Source organism: Melospiza melodia, unplaced genomic scaffold (genome assembly GCF_035770615.1).
Source record: "Melospiza melodia melodia isolate bMelMel2 unplaced genomic scaffold, bMelMel2.pri scaffold_211, whole genome shotgun sequence".
Classification (NCBI taxonomy): Eukaryota; Metazoa; Chordata; class Aves; order Passeriformes; family Passerellidae; genus Melospiza; species Melospiza melodia.
Window position 1 is genome coordinate 23,804 of NW_026948547.1, and position 12,317 is coordinate 36,120.

General features: G+C 53.6%; 1 protein-coding gene across 1 annotated transcript in view; it reads left to right on the top strand.

The window, feature by feature from the left end:
* LOC134433598 (chromodomain-helicase-DNA-binding protein 8-like) overlaps positions 1 to 12,317 on the top strand; it is a 48,458-nt gene that overhangs the window by 10,850 nt on the left and 25,291 nt on the right. The window contains 6 exon segments of the mRNA XM_063182416.1: positions 3,155 to 3,223; positions 3,333 to 3,388; positions 7,206 to 7,323; positions 8,195 to 8,278; positions 9,520 to 9,657; positions 10,279 to 10,400. Of these exon segments, the coding sequence (XP_063038486.1) occupies positions 3,155 to 3,223; positions 3,333 to 3,388; positions 7,206 to 7,323; positions 8,195 to 8,278; positions 9,520 to 9,657; positions 10,279 to 10,400 (587 nt within the window).

The window sequence follows — 12,317 nt, forward strand, 5'->3', positions numbered from 1 at the left end:
TCTTCATCCTTATCTTCATCTTCATCCTTATCTTCATCTTCATCCTTATCTTCTCCATCTGGGTCATGTCCCTGCCCTCCATGCAGTTCTTCGTGGTGGGTCATCTTCATCATCTTCATCACCTTCATCTTCATCACCTTCATCTTCATCTCTATCTTCATCCTTATCTTCTCCATCTGGGTCATGTCCCTGCCCTCCATGCAGTTCTTCGTGGTGGGTGGCCTTCATCATCTTCATCATTTTCATCTTCATCCTCACCTTCATCTCTATCTTCATCCTTATCTTCTCCATCTTGGTCATCTCCCTGCCCTCCATGCGGTTCTTCGTGGTGGGTCACCATCTTCATCATCTTCATCTTCATCACCTTCATCTTCATCCTTATCTTCTCCATCTTGGTCATGTCTCTGCTCTCCATGCAGTTCTTCGTGGTGGGTCACCATCTTCATCCTCACCTTCATCTTCATCACCTTCATCCTTGTCTTCATCCTTATCTTCATCTCTGTCTTCTCCATCTTGGTCATCTCCCTGCCCTCCATGCAGTTCTTCGTGGTGGGTCACCATCTTCATCTTCATCCTCATCTTCTCCATCTTGGTCATGTCTCTGCTCTCCATGCGGTTCTTCGTGGTGGGTCACCTTCATCTTCATCTTCATCCTCACCTTCATCTTCATCTCTGTCTTCTCCATCTGGGTCATCTCCCTGCCCTCCATGCAGTTCTTCGTGGTGGGTCACCATCTTCATCTTCATCACCTTCTCCATCTCCACCACCTTCATCCCCATCATCTTCATCACCACCTTCTTGACGTTCTTCACCTCGTCCCTCACCTTCCTCACCTCCTCCATCTCCACCACCTTCATCCCCATCACCTTCATCACCTCCGTCTCCATGACCTTCATCCCCATCCCATGATCTTCATCCCCATCACCTTCATCACCTCCTCCATCTCCATCACCTTCATCCCCATCACCTTCATCGCCTCCTCACCCTCCTCCTCCTCCATCTTCATGATCTCCATCTCACGGTCTTCATCCCCATCCCATGATCTTCATCCCCATCACCTTCATCACCTCCTCCATCCCATGGCCTTCATCTCCATCATCTTCATCACCTCCTCCATCTCCACCACCTTCATCCCCATCACCTTCATCACCTCCGTCTCCATGACCTTCATCCCCATCCCATCCCCATCACCTTCATCACCTCCTCCATCTTCATCACCTTCATCCCCATCACCTTCATCGCCTCCTCACCCTCCTCCTCCTCCATCTTCATGACCTCCATCCCACGGCCTTCATCCCCATCATCTTCATCATCTCCTCCATCCCCATCCCACGACCTTCATCTCCATCATCTTCATCACCTCCTCCATCTCCACCACCTTCATCCCCATCACCTTCATCACCTCCGTCTCCATGACCTTCATCCCCATCCCATCCCCATCACCTTCATCACCTCCTCCATCTTCATCACCTTCATCCCCATCACCTTCATCGCCTCCTCACCCTCCTCCTCCTCCATCTTCATGACCTCCATCTCACGGCCTTCATCCCCATCCCATGATCTTCATCCCCATCATCTTCCTCACCTCCTCCATCTCCATGATCTCCATCTCACGGCCTTCATCCCCATCCCATGATCTTCATCCCCATCACCTTCCTCACCTCCTCCATCTCACGGCCTTCATCTCCATCATCTTCATCACCTCCTCCATCCCCATCCCACGGCCTTCATCCCCATCACCTTCATCACCTCCTCCATCTTCATGATCTCCATCTCACGGCCTTCATCCCCATCCCATGATCTTCATCACCTCCATCTTCATGACCTCCATCTCACGGCCTTCATCCCCATCACCTTCATCACCTCCTCCATCCCATGGCCTTCATCCCCATCATCTTCATCACCTCCTCCATCTTCATCACCTTCATCCCCATCACCTTCATCGCCTCCTCACCCTCCTCCTCCTCCATCTTCATGACCTCCATCTCACGGCCTTCATCCCCATCATCTTCATCATCTCCTCCATCCCCATCCCACGACCTTCATCCCCATCACCTTCCTCACCTCCTCCATCTCACGGCCTTCATCCCCATCATCTTCATCATCTCCTCCATCCCCATCCCACGACCTTCATCCCCATCACCTTCATCACCTCCTGCATCTCCACCACCTTCATCCCCATCATCTTCCTCACCTCCTCCATCTCACGGCCTTCATCCCCATCCCATGATCTTCATCCCCATCACCTTCCTCACCTCCTCCATCTTCATCACCTTCATCCCCATCACCTTCATCGCCTCCTCACCCTCCTCCTCCTCCATCTTCATGACCTCCATCTCACGGCCTTCATCCCCATCATCTTCATCATCTCCTCCATCCCCATCCCACGACCTTCATCTCCATCATCTTCATCACCTCCTCCATCTCCACCACCTTCATCCCCATCACCTTCCTCACCTCCTCCATCTCCACCACCTTCATCCCCATCATCTTCCTCACCTCCTCCATCTCACGGCCTTCATCTCCATCATCTTCATCACCTCGTCCATCTCACGGCCTTCATCCCCATCACCTTCCTCACCTCCTCCATCTCCATGATCTCCATCTCACGGCCTTCATCCCCATCCTATGACCTTCATCCCCATCACCTTCATCACCTCCTCCATCTCACGGCCTTCATCTCCATCACCTTCCTCACCTCCTCCATCTCACGGCCTTCATCTCCATCACCTTCCTCACCTCCTCCATCTCACGGCCTTCATCCCCATCCCATGATCTTCATCCCCATCACCTTCCTCACCTCCTCCATCTCCATCACCTCCATCTTCATCACCTTCCTCCCCATCACCTTCCTCACCTGCTCACCCTCCTCCTCCTCCATCTTCATGACCTCCATCTCACGGCCTTCATCCCCATCATCTTCATCATCTCCTCCATCTCACGGCCTTCATCCCCATCACCTTCATCACCTCCTCCATCTTCCTCACCTCCTCCATCTCACGGCCTTCATCCCCATCACCTTCCTCACCTCCTCCATCTCACGGCCTTCATCCCCATCACCTTCATCACCTCCTCCATCTTCATCACCTTCCTCCCCATGACCTTCCTCACCTTGCTCACCCTCCTCCTCCTCCTCCTGGCGGTCCCGTTGCAGGAGAACCCGAGCGAGGAGGACGCGGCCATCGTGGACAAGGTGCTGTCCATGCGCGTGGTCAAGAAGGAGGTCAGTGCTCGGCGGTCAGTGGTCAGCGGTCACTCCGGTGGCCTGGGCGGGGTGGTGGTGACCTGCTGGCCTTCATCCTGACCCTCACCGTCCTCCTCCTCGCCCGCAGCTGCCGTCGGGACAGTTGGTGGAGGCCGAGGAGTTCTTCGTCAAGTACAAGAACTAGTGAGTGGTCACTCGCGGTCACTCGGGGGTCATTTGTGGTCACTCAGGGGTCACTCGTGGTCACTCGGGGTCATTTTGTGGTCACTCGTGGTCATTCTGGGGGCATTTGGGGGCGTTTGTGGTCACTCGTGGTCATTTGGGGTCATTTTGGGTTGGTTTGGGGTCATTTATGGTCACTTGGGGTCATTGTGGTCACTCGCGGTCACTCGTGGTCACTCGGGGTCATTTTGTGGTCACTCGCGGTCATTCTGGGGGCATTTGGGGTGGTTTGTGGTCACTCGTGGTCAGATTGTGGTCAGTTTGGGGTAATTTGTGGTCAGTTTGTGGCTATTTGGGGTCATTTGTGGTCACTCGTGGTCACTCATGGTCGTTTGTGGTCACTCGTGGTCATTTTGGGCGCGTTTGGGGTCATTTGTGGTCACTCGTGGTCACTCATGGTCGTTTGTGGTCACTCGTGGTCATTTTGGGGGCGTTTGGGGTCGTTTGCGGTCACTCGTGGTCATTTTGGGGGCGTTTGTGGTCACTCGTGGTCATTTTGGGGGCGTTTGGGTAGTTTGTGGCCATTTTGGGGTCGGTTTGTGGTCACTCAGGGTCACTCATGGTCATTTTGGGGGTTTTTGGGGTCATTTGTGGTCAGTTTGTGGTCACTCGGGGTCACTCGTGGTCACTCGGGGTCATTTTGTGGTCACTCGTGGTCATTTTGGGGGCGTTTGGGGTGGTTTGTGGTCAGTTTGGGGTCAGTTTGTGGTCACTCATGGTCAGCTGTGGTCATTTTGTGGTCACTCGTGGTCATTTTGGGGGCATTTTATGGTCACTTGTGGTCATTTGGGGTTGCTTGTGGTCACTCGTGGTCATTTGGGGTCATTTTGGGTTGGTTTGGGGTCATTTATGGTCACTTGGGGTCATTGTGGTCACTCAGGGGTCACTCGTGGTCACTCGGGGTCATTTTGTGGTCACTCGTGGTCATTCTGGGGGCGTTTGGGGTGGTTTGTGGTCACTCGTGGTCAGATTGTGGTCAGTTTGGGGTAATTTGTGGTCAGTTTGTGGCTATTTGGGGTCATTTGTGGTCACTCGTGGTCACTCATGGTCGTTTGTGGTCACTCGTGGTCATTCTGGGGGCGTTTGGGTAGTTTGTGGTCAGTTTGGGGTCATTTTGTGGTCATTTTGTGGTCATTTGGGGTCACTCGGGGTCACTCGTGGTCATTTGGGGGTTGTTTGGGGTCACTCGGGGGTCACTCGGGGTCACTCGTGGTCATTTTGTGGTCACTCGTGGTCAGTTTGGGGTGGTTTGTGGTCATTTGTGGCCATTTTGGGGTCGGTTTGTGGTCACTCAGGGTCACTCATGGTCATTTTGGGGGTTTTTGGGGTCATTTGTGGTCAGTTTGTGGTCACTCAGGGTCACTCGTGGTCAGTTGGGGTCATTTTGTGGTCACTCGTGGTCATTTTGGGGGCGTTTGGGGTGGTTTGTGGTCACTCATGGTCAGTTTGGGGTCGCTTGTGGTCACTCATGGTCATTTTGGGGTAGTTTGTGGTCACTCGTGGTCATTTGGGGTCATTTTGGGTTGGTTTGGGGTCATTTATGGTCACTTGGGGTCATTGTGGTCACTCAGGGGTCACTCGTGGTCACTCGGGGTCATTTTGTGGTCACTCGTGGTCATTCTGGGGCATTTGGGGTGGTTTGTGGTCACTCGTGGTCAGATTGTGGTCAGTTTGGGGTAATTTGTGGTCAGTTTGTGGTTATTTGGGGTCATTTGTGGTCACTCGTGGTCACTCATGGTCGTTTGTGGTCACTCGTGGTCATTTTGGGGGCGTTTGGGGTCATTTGTGGTCAGTTTGTGGTCACTCAGGGTCACTCATGGTCAGTTGGGGTCATTTTGTGGTCACTCGTGGTCATTTTGGGGGCGTTTGGGGTGGTTTGTGGTCAGTTTGGGGTCAGTTTGTGGTCACTCGTGGTCAGTTGGGGTCATTTTGTGGTCACTCGTGGTCATTCTGGGGGCATTTTATGGTCACTTGTGGTCATTTGGGGTTGCTTGTGGTCACTCGTGGTCATTTGGGGTCATTTTGGGTTGGTTTGTGGTCATTTATGGTCACTTGGGGTCATTGTGGTCACTCGTGGTCAGTCGGGGTCAGTTGGGGTCATTTTGTGGTCACTCGTGGTCATTTGTGGCCATTTTGGGTTGGTTTGGGGTCATTTATGGTCATTGTGGTCACTCATGGTCACTCGTGGTCATTTTGGGGGCGTTTGGGGTGGTTTGTGGTCACTCATGGTCAGTTTGGGGTCGCTTGTGGTCACTCATGGTCATTTTGGGGTAGTTTGTGGTCACTCGTGGTCATTTGGGGTCATTTTGGGTTGGTTTGGGGTCATTTATGGTCACTTGGGGTCATTGTGGTCACTCGTGGTCACTCGGGGTCATTTTGTGGTCACTCGTGGTCATTTTGGGGGCGTTTGGGGTGGTTTGTTGTCAGTTTGGGGTCATTTTTGGCCATTTTGGGTCGGTTTGGGGTCACTTATGGTCATTGTGGTCACTCAGGGTCACTCATGGTCATTTTGGGGGTTTTTTTGGGGTCATTTATGGTCATTTGCGGTCACTTGTGGTCACTCGTGGTCAGTTTGGGGTCATTTGCGGTCACTTGTGGTCACTCAGGGTCATTTAGGGGTTTTTTTTTGGGGTCATTTATGGTCATTTTTGGTCACTCGTGGTCATTTGTGGCCATTTTGGGTCGGTTTGGGGTCATTTATGGTCATTGTGGTCACTCAGGGTCACTCATGGTCATTTTGGGGTAATTTTGGGCCATTTTCGGGTGGTTTTGAGGCATTTCAGGGTCATTTCTGGGTCATTTTGGGGTGGTTTTGGGGCATTTTTGGGGCATTTTTGGGGCATTTCAGGGTCATTTTGGGGCATTTTGGGGTCATTTTTGTACATTTTGGGGTCGGGTCGTTTTTGGGGTGGTTTTGGGGCATTTTGGGGTCATTTTTGGGCATTTCAGGGTCATTTTTGGGTCATTTTTGGGGCATTTCAGGGTCATTTTGGGGTGGTTTTGGGTCATTTTGGGGTTGTTTTGGGGCATTTTGGGGTGGTTTTGGGGCATTTTGGGGTCATTTTTGGGGTGGTTTTGGGTCATTTTGTGGGAATTTTTAAGAGTCATTTCCTCTCATTTTGGGGCAGGTTTTGGGGTCATTTCTGTACATTTTGGGGTCGTTTTTGGGGCATTTTGGGGTGGTTTTGGGGCATTTTGGGGTCATTTTGGGGTTGTTTTGGGTCATTTTGTGGGAATTTTTAGACTCATTTCCTCTCATTTTGGGGCAGGTTTTGGGGTCATTTTTGTACATTTTGGGGTTGTTTTTGGGGTGGTTTTGGGTCATTTCAGGGTCATTTTGGGGTGGTTTTGGGGCATTTTGGGTCATTTTGGGGTGGTTTTGGGTCGTTTTGGGGTGGTTTTGGGTCATTTTGGGGTGGTTTTGGGGCATTTTGTGGGAATTTTTAAGAGTCATTTCCGCTCGTTTTGGGGCAGGTTTTGGGGTCATTTCTGTACATTTTGGGGTCGTTTTTGCTCTTTTTGTGGGTGATTTTTTGGGTGATGCGGGGTGGCTCTCTCTGATTGGCTGTCCCGGCCGGGGTGGGCGTGTCCTTCACCCGTGGCCCCGCCCCCAGCTCGTAGCTGCACTGCGAGTGGGCGACACGGCCGGAAGGGGCGTGGCTTGGGGTAATTTTGGGGTGATTTTGGGCCGTTTTGGGGCGTTTTTTGGGGTCCTCTCTCCGATTGGCTGTGCTGGCACGGGTGGGCGTGGCTCACCTGTGCGTGGCCCCGCCCCCAGCTCGTACCTGCACTGCGAGTGGGCGACGATCGCGCAGCTGGAGAAGGACAAGCGCATCCACCAGAAGCTGAAGCGCTTCAAGACCAAGATGAACCAAATGCGGCATTTCTTCCACGAGGTTTGGGCCGAAAACCCGCGGTTTCGGGAAAAACGGGCGTTCGGGGGGAAAAAAACAAAAAATCTGAGGTTTTTTGGGGGGGAAATTCGGGTTTTTGGGGGGAAAATTGGGGTTTTTGGTGGGAGGGAAATGATGGTTTTAATGGGAGGAAATGGAGATTTTTTTGGGGGAAAAATTGTGGATTTTGGGGGGAAAAATTGGGGTGTTTGGGGGTAAAAATTGGGGATTTTGGGGGGAAAAAATTGGGGATTTTTTGGGGAAAAAATGGGGATTTTTGGGGGGAAAAGTTGGGGATTTTTGGGGGGAAAAATTGGGGATTTTTGGGGGAAAATTTGGGGATTTTTTGCGGGGAAAAATTGGGGATTTTTTGGGGGGAAAATTGGGGATTTTTTGGGGGGAAAAGTTGGGGATTTTTGGGGGGAAAAATTGGGGATTTTTGGGGGGAAAATTGTGGATTTTTTTGGGGGAAAAAATTGGGGATTTTTTGGGGGAAAAGTTGGGGATTTTTGGGGGGAAAAATTGGGGATTTTGGGGGGAAAAATTGGGGATTTTTGTGGGGAAAAATTGTGGATTTTTGGGGGGAAAATTGTGGATTTTTGGGGGGAAAAATTGTGGATTTTTTGGGGAAAAAATGGGGATTTTTGGGGGGAAAAATTGGGGATTTTGGGGGATAAAATTGGGGATTTTTGGGGGGAAAAATTGGGGATTTTTGGGGGAAAATTTGGGGATTTTGGGGAAAAAATTGGGGATTTTGGGGGGAAAAAATTGGGGATTTTTTGGGGAAAAAATTGAGGATTTTTGGGGCAAAAGCAGGGGATTGTGGGAGAAGGAGAATTTGGGGCTAAACCCGAGGATTTTGGGTTTTTCTCAGGACGAGGAGCCCTTCAACCCCGACTACGTGGAGGTGGATCGGATCCTGGACGAGTCGCACAGCGTGGACAAGGACAACGGCGAGGTCAGGGCTCCGGAACGGGGCAGAAACGTTACCTGTGCAGGTGTGCCCAGGTGTGACTCACCTGTGCAGGTGTGCCCAGGTGTGCCCAGGCGTGAATCACCTGTACAGGTGTGCCCAGGTGTGCCCAGGTGTGACTCACCTGTGCAGGTGTGCCCAGGTGTGCCCAGGCGTGAATCACCTGTACAGGTGTGCCCAGGTGTGCCCAGGTGTGACTCACCTGTGCAGCCCGGGGTGTATTACCTGGTCAGGTGTGAGGTCAGTTACCTGTATCCAGGTGTATCTGGGTGTGTCTAGGTGTCAGTTACCTGTATTGGCATCAGTTACCTGTATCCAGGTGTGCCCAGGTGTGACTCACCTGGCCAGGTGTGTTACCTGTGCAGCCTGTGGTGTGTTACCCGGTCAGGTGTGAGGTCAGTTACCTGTATCCAGGTGTCAGTTACTTGTGTCAGTTACCTGTCCAGGTGTATCCAGGTGTGTCTGGGAGTCAGTTACCTGTATCCAGGTGTGACTCACCTGCCCAGCTGTGTTACCTGTGCAGCCCGTGGTGTATTACCTGGTCAGGTGTGAGGTCAGTTACCTGTATCCAGGTGTGCCCAGGTGTATCCAGGTGTGTCTAGGAGTCAGTTTACCTGTGTCCAGGTGTGACTCACCTGCCCAGGTGTGTTACCTGTGCAGCCTGGGGTGTATTACCTGGTCAGGTGTGAGGTCAGTTACCTGTATCCAGGTGTCAGTTACCCGTGTCAGTTACCTGTACAGGTGTGCGTTACCTGTCCCAGGTGTGTCTCACCTGTACAGGTGTGCTCTCCCCAGCCCGTGGTGTATTACCTGGTCAAGTGGTGCTCGCTGCCCTACGAGGACAGCACCTGGGAGCTGCAGGGGGGGTTACCTGGGGCGGTTACCTGTACAGGTGTATGATCAGTTACCTGACCAGGTGTGTTACCTGTCTCACCTGTGCAGCCCGTGGTGTATTACCTGGTCAAGTGGTGCTCGCTGCCCTACGAGGACAGCACCTGGGAGCTGCAGGGGGGGTTACCTGGGGCGGTTACCTGTACAGGTGTGCCCAGGTGTGTTACCTGTGTTACCTGTCTCACCTGTGCAGCCCGTGGTGTATTACCTGGTGAAATGGTGCTCGCTGCCCTACGAGGACAGCACCTGGGAGCTGCAGGGGGGGTTACCTGGGGCGGTTACCTGTACAGGTGTGCCCAGGTGTGTTACCTGTGTTACCTGTCTCACCTGTGCAGCCCGTGGTGTATTACCTGGTCAAGTGGTGCTCGCTGCCCTACGAGGACAGCACCTGGGAGCTGCAGGAGGACGTGGACGAGGCCAAGGTGGCCGAGTTCAAGCGGATCCAGGCGCGGCACCCCGAGCTCAAGCGACAGGTGAGGAGGCCACGCCCCCGCGCAGGTGAGCCACGCCCACCCTCAGTGTGAGCTGCGCTGCCGTACAGGTGAGATCTGTCCGTAGACAGGTGAGCTGCGCCCGCTGCAGGTGAGCCAGGCGCTCCCACCTGTCCCACCTGTCACAACTGTCCCACCTGTGTCCCACCTGTGTCTCACCTGTCCCACCTGTCCCACCTGTGTCCCACCTGTGTCCCACCTGTGTCCCACCTGTGTCCCACCTGTGTCTCACCTGTGTCTCACCTGTGTCTCATCTGTCCCACCTGTGTCCCACCTGTGTCTCACCTGTGTCTCACCTCTGTCTCACCTGTCCCACCTGTCTCACCTGTGTCTCACCTGTGTCTTATCTGGCTCACCTGCATGAGTTATCTGAGTTGCGTTTTACCTGTAACTCACCTGTGCTTCACCTGTGTCTCACCTGTATGGGTTATCTCAGTTGTGTCTCACCTGTGTCTCACCTGTGTGAGTTACCTCAGTTGTATTTTATCTGTGTCTCACCTGTGCCTCACCTGTATGGGTTATCTCAGTCGTATTTCGCCTTTACCTCACATTTACCTTACCTGTGTGTCTCACCTGTCGCTCACCTGTGTCTCACCTGTGCAGCCCCGCCCCCAGGCCGGCGCCTGGAAGAAGCTCGAGGCGTCGCACGAGTACAAGAACCACAACCAGCTGAGAGAGTACCAGCTGGAGGGCGTCAACTGGCTGCTCTTCAACTGGTACAACAGGTGAGCTCACCTGGCACAGGTAAACACACCTGAGACAGGTAAACACACCTGGGGAATGGCTGAGGGGCTGGGGGACACCTGGGACAGGTGAGGGTATGGGTACAGGGAGTACCAGCTGGAGGGCATCAACTGGCTGCTCTTCAACTGGTACAACAGGTGAGCTCACCTGGCACAGGTAAACACACCTGGGGAATGGCTGAGGGGCTGGGGAACACCTGGGACAGGTGAGGGTATGGATGCTGGCAGTACCAGCTGGAGGGCGTCAACTGGCTGCTCTTCAACTGGTACAACAGGTGAGCTCACCTGAGACAGGTGAGACAGGTAAACACACCTGGGGAACACCTGGGGAATGGGAAATTACCTGGGACAGATGAGGGTATGGGTACAGGGAGTGCCAGCTGGAGGGCGTCAACTGGCTGCTCTTCAACTGGTACAACAGGTGAGCTCACCTGTGCACAGGTAAACACACCTGGCACAGGTAAACACACCTGGGGAATGGCTGAGGGGCTGGGGGACACCTGGGACAGGTGAGGGTATCGATGCTGGCAGTACCAGCTGGAGGGCGTCAACTGGCTGCTCTTCAACTGGTACAACAGGTGAGCTCACCTGAGACAGGTGAGACAGGTAAACACACCTGGGCACACCTGGGGAATGGGAAATTACCTGGGACAGGTGAGGGTATCCATACCGGGAGTGCCAGCTGGAGGGCGTCAACTGGCTGCTCTTCAACTGGTACAACAGGTGAGCTCACCTGAGACAGGTGAGACAGGTAAACACACCTGGGGAATGGCTGAGGGGCTGGGGAACACCTGGGACAGGTGAGGGTATCGATGCTGGCAGTGCCAGCTGGAGGGCGTCAACTGGCTGCTCTTCAACTGGTACAACAGGTGAGCTCACCTGAGACAGGTGAGACAGGTAAACACACCTGGGCACACCTGGGGAATGGGAAATTACCTGGGACAGGTGAGGGTATCCATACCGGGAGTGCCAGCTGGAGGGCGTCAACTGGCTGCTCTTCAACTGGTACAACAGGTGAGCTCACCTGAGACAGGTAAACACACCTGAGACAGGTAAACACACCTGGGGGACAGGGGAACACCTGGGACAGGTGAGGGTATGGATACCGGGAGTGCCAGCTGGAGGGCGTCAACTGGCTGCTCTTCAACTGGTACAACAGGTGAGCTCACCTGAGACAGGTAAACACACCTGAGACAGGTAAACACACCTGGGGAATGGCTGAGGGGCTGGGGAACACCTGGGACAGGTGAGGGTATGGATGCTGGCAGTACCAGCTGGAGGGCGTCAACGGGCTGCTCTTCAACTGGTACAACAGGTGAGCTCACCTGAGACAGGTAAACACACCTGAGACAGGTAAACACACCTGGGGAATGGCTGAGGGGCTGGGGAACACCTGGGACAGGTGAGGGTATGGGTACTGGGAGTGCCAGCTGGAGGGCGTCAACTGGCTGCTCTTCAACTGGTACAGCAGGTGAGCTCACCTGAGACAGGTAAACACACCTGAGACAGGTAAACACACCTGGGGAATGGCTGAGGGGCTGGGGAACACCTGGGACAGGTGAGGGTATGGATGCTGGCAGTACCAGCTGGAGGGCGTCAACTGGCTGCTCTTCAACTGGTACAGCAGGTGAGCTCACCTGAGACAGGTGAGACAGGTGAACACACCTGGGGAATGGCTGAGGGGCTGGGGAACACCTGGGACAGGTGAGGGTATCCATACCGGGAGTGCCAGCTGGAGGGCGTCAACTGGCTGCTCCTCAACTGGTACAACAGGTGAGCTCACCTGAGACAGGTGAGACAGGTAAACACACCTGGGCACACCTGGGGAATGGGAAATTACCTGGGACAGGTGAGGGTATGGATACAGGGAGTACCAGCTGGAGGGCGTGAACCGGCTGC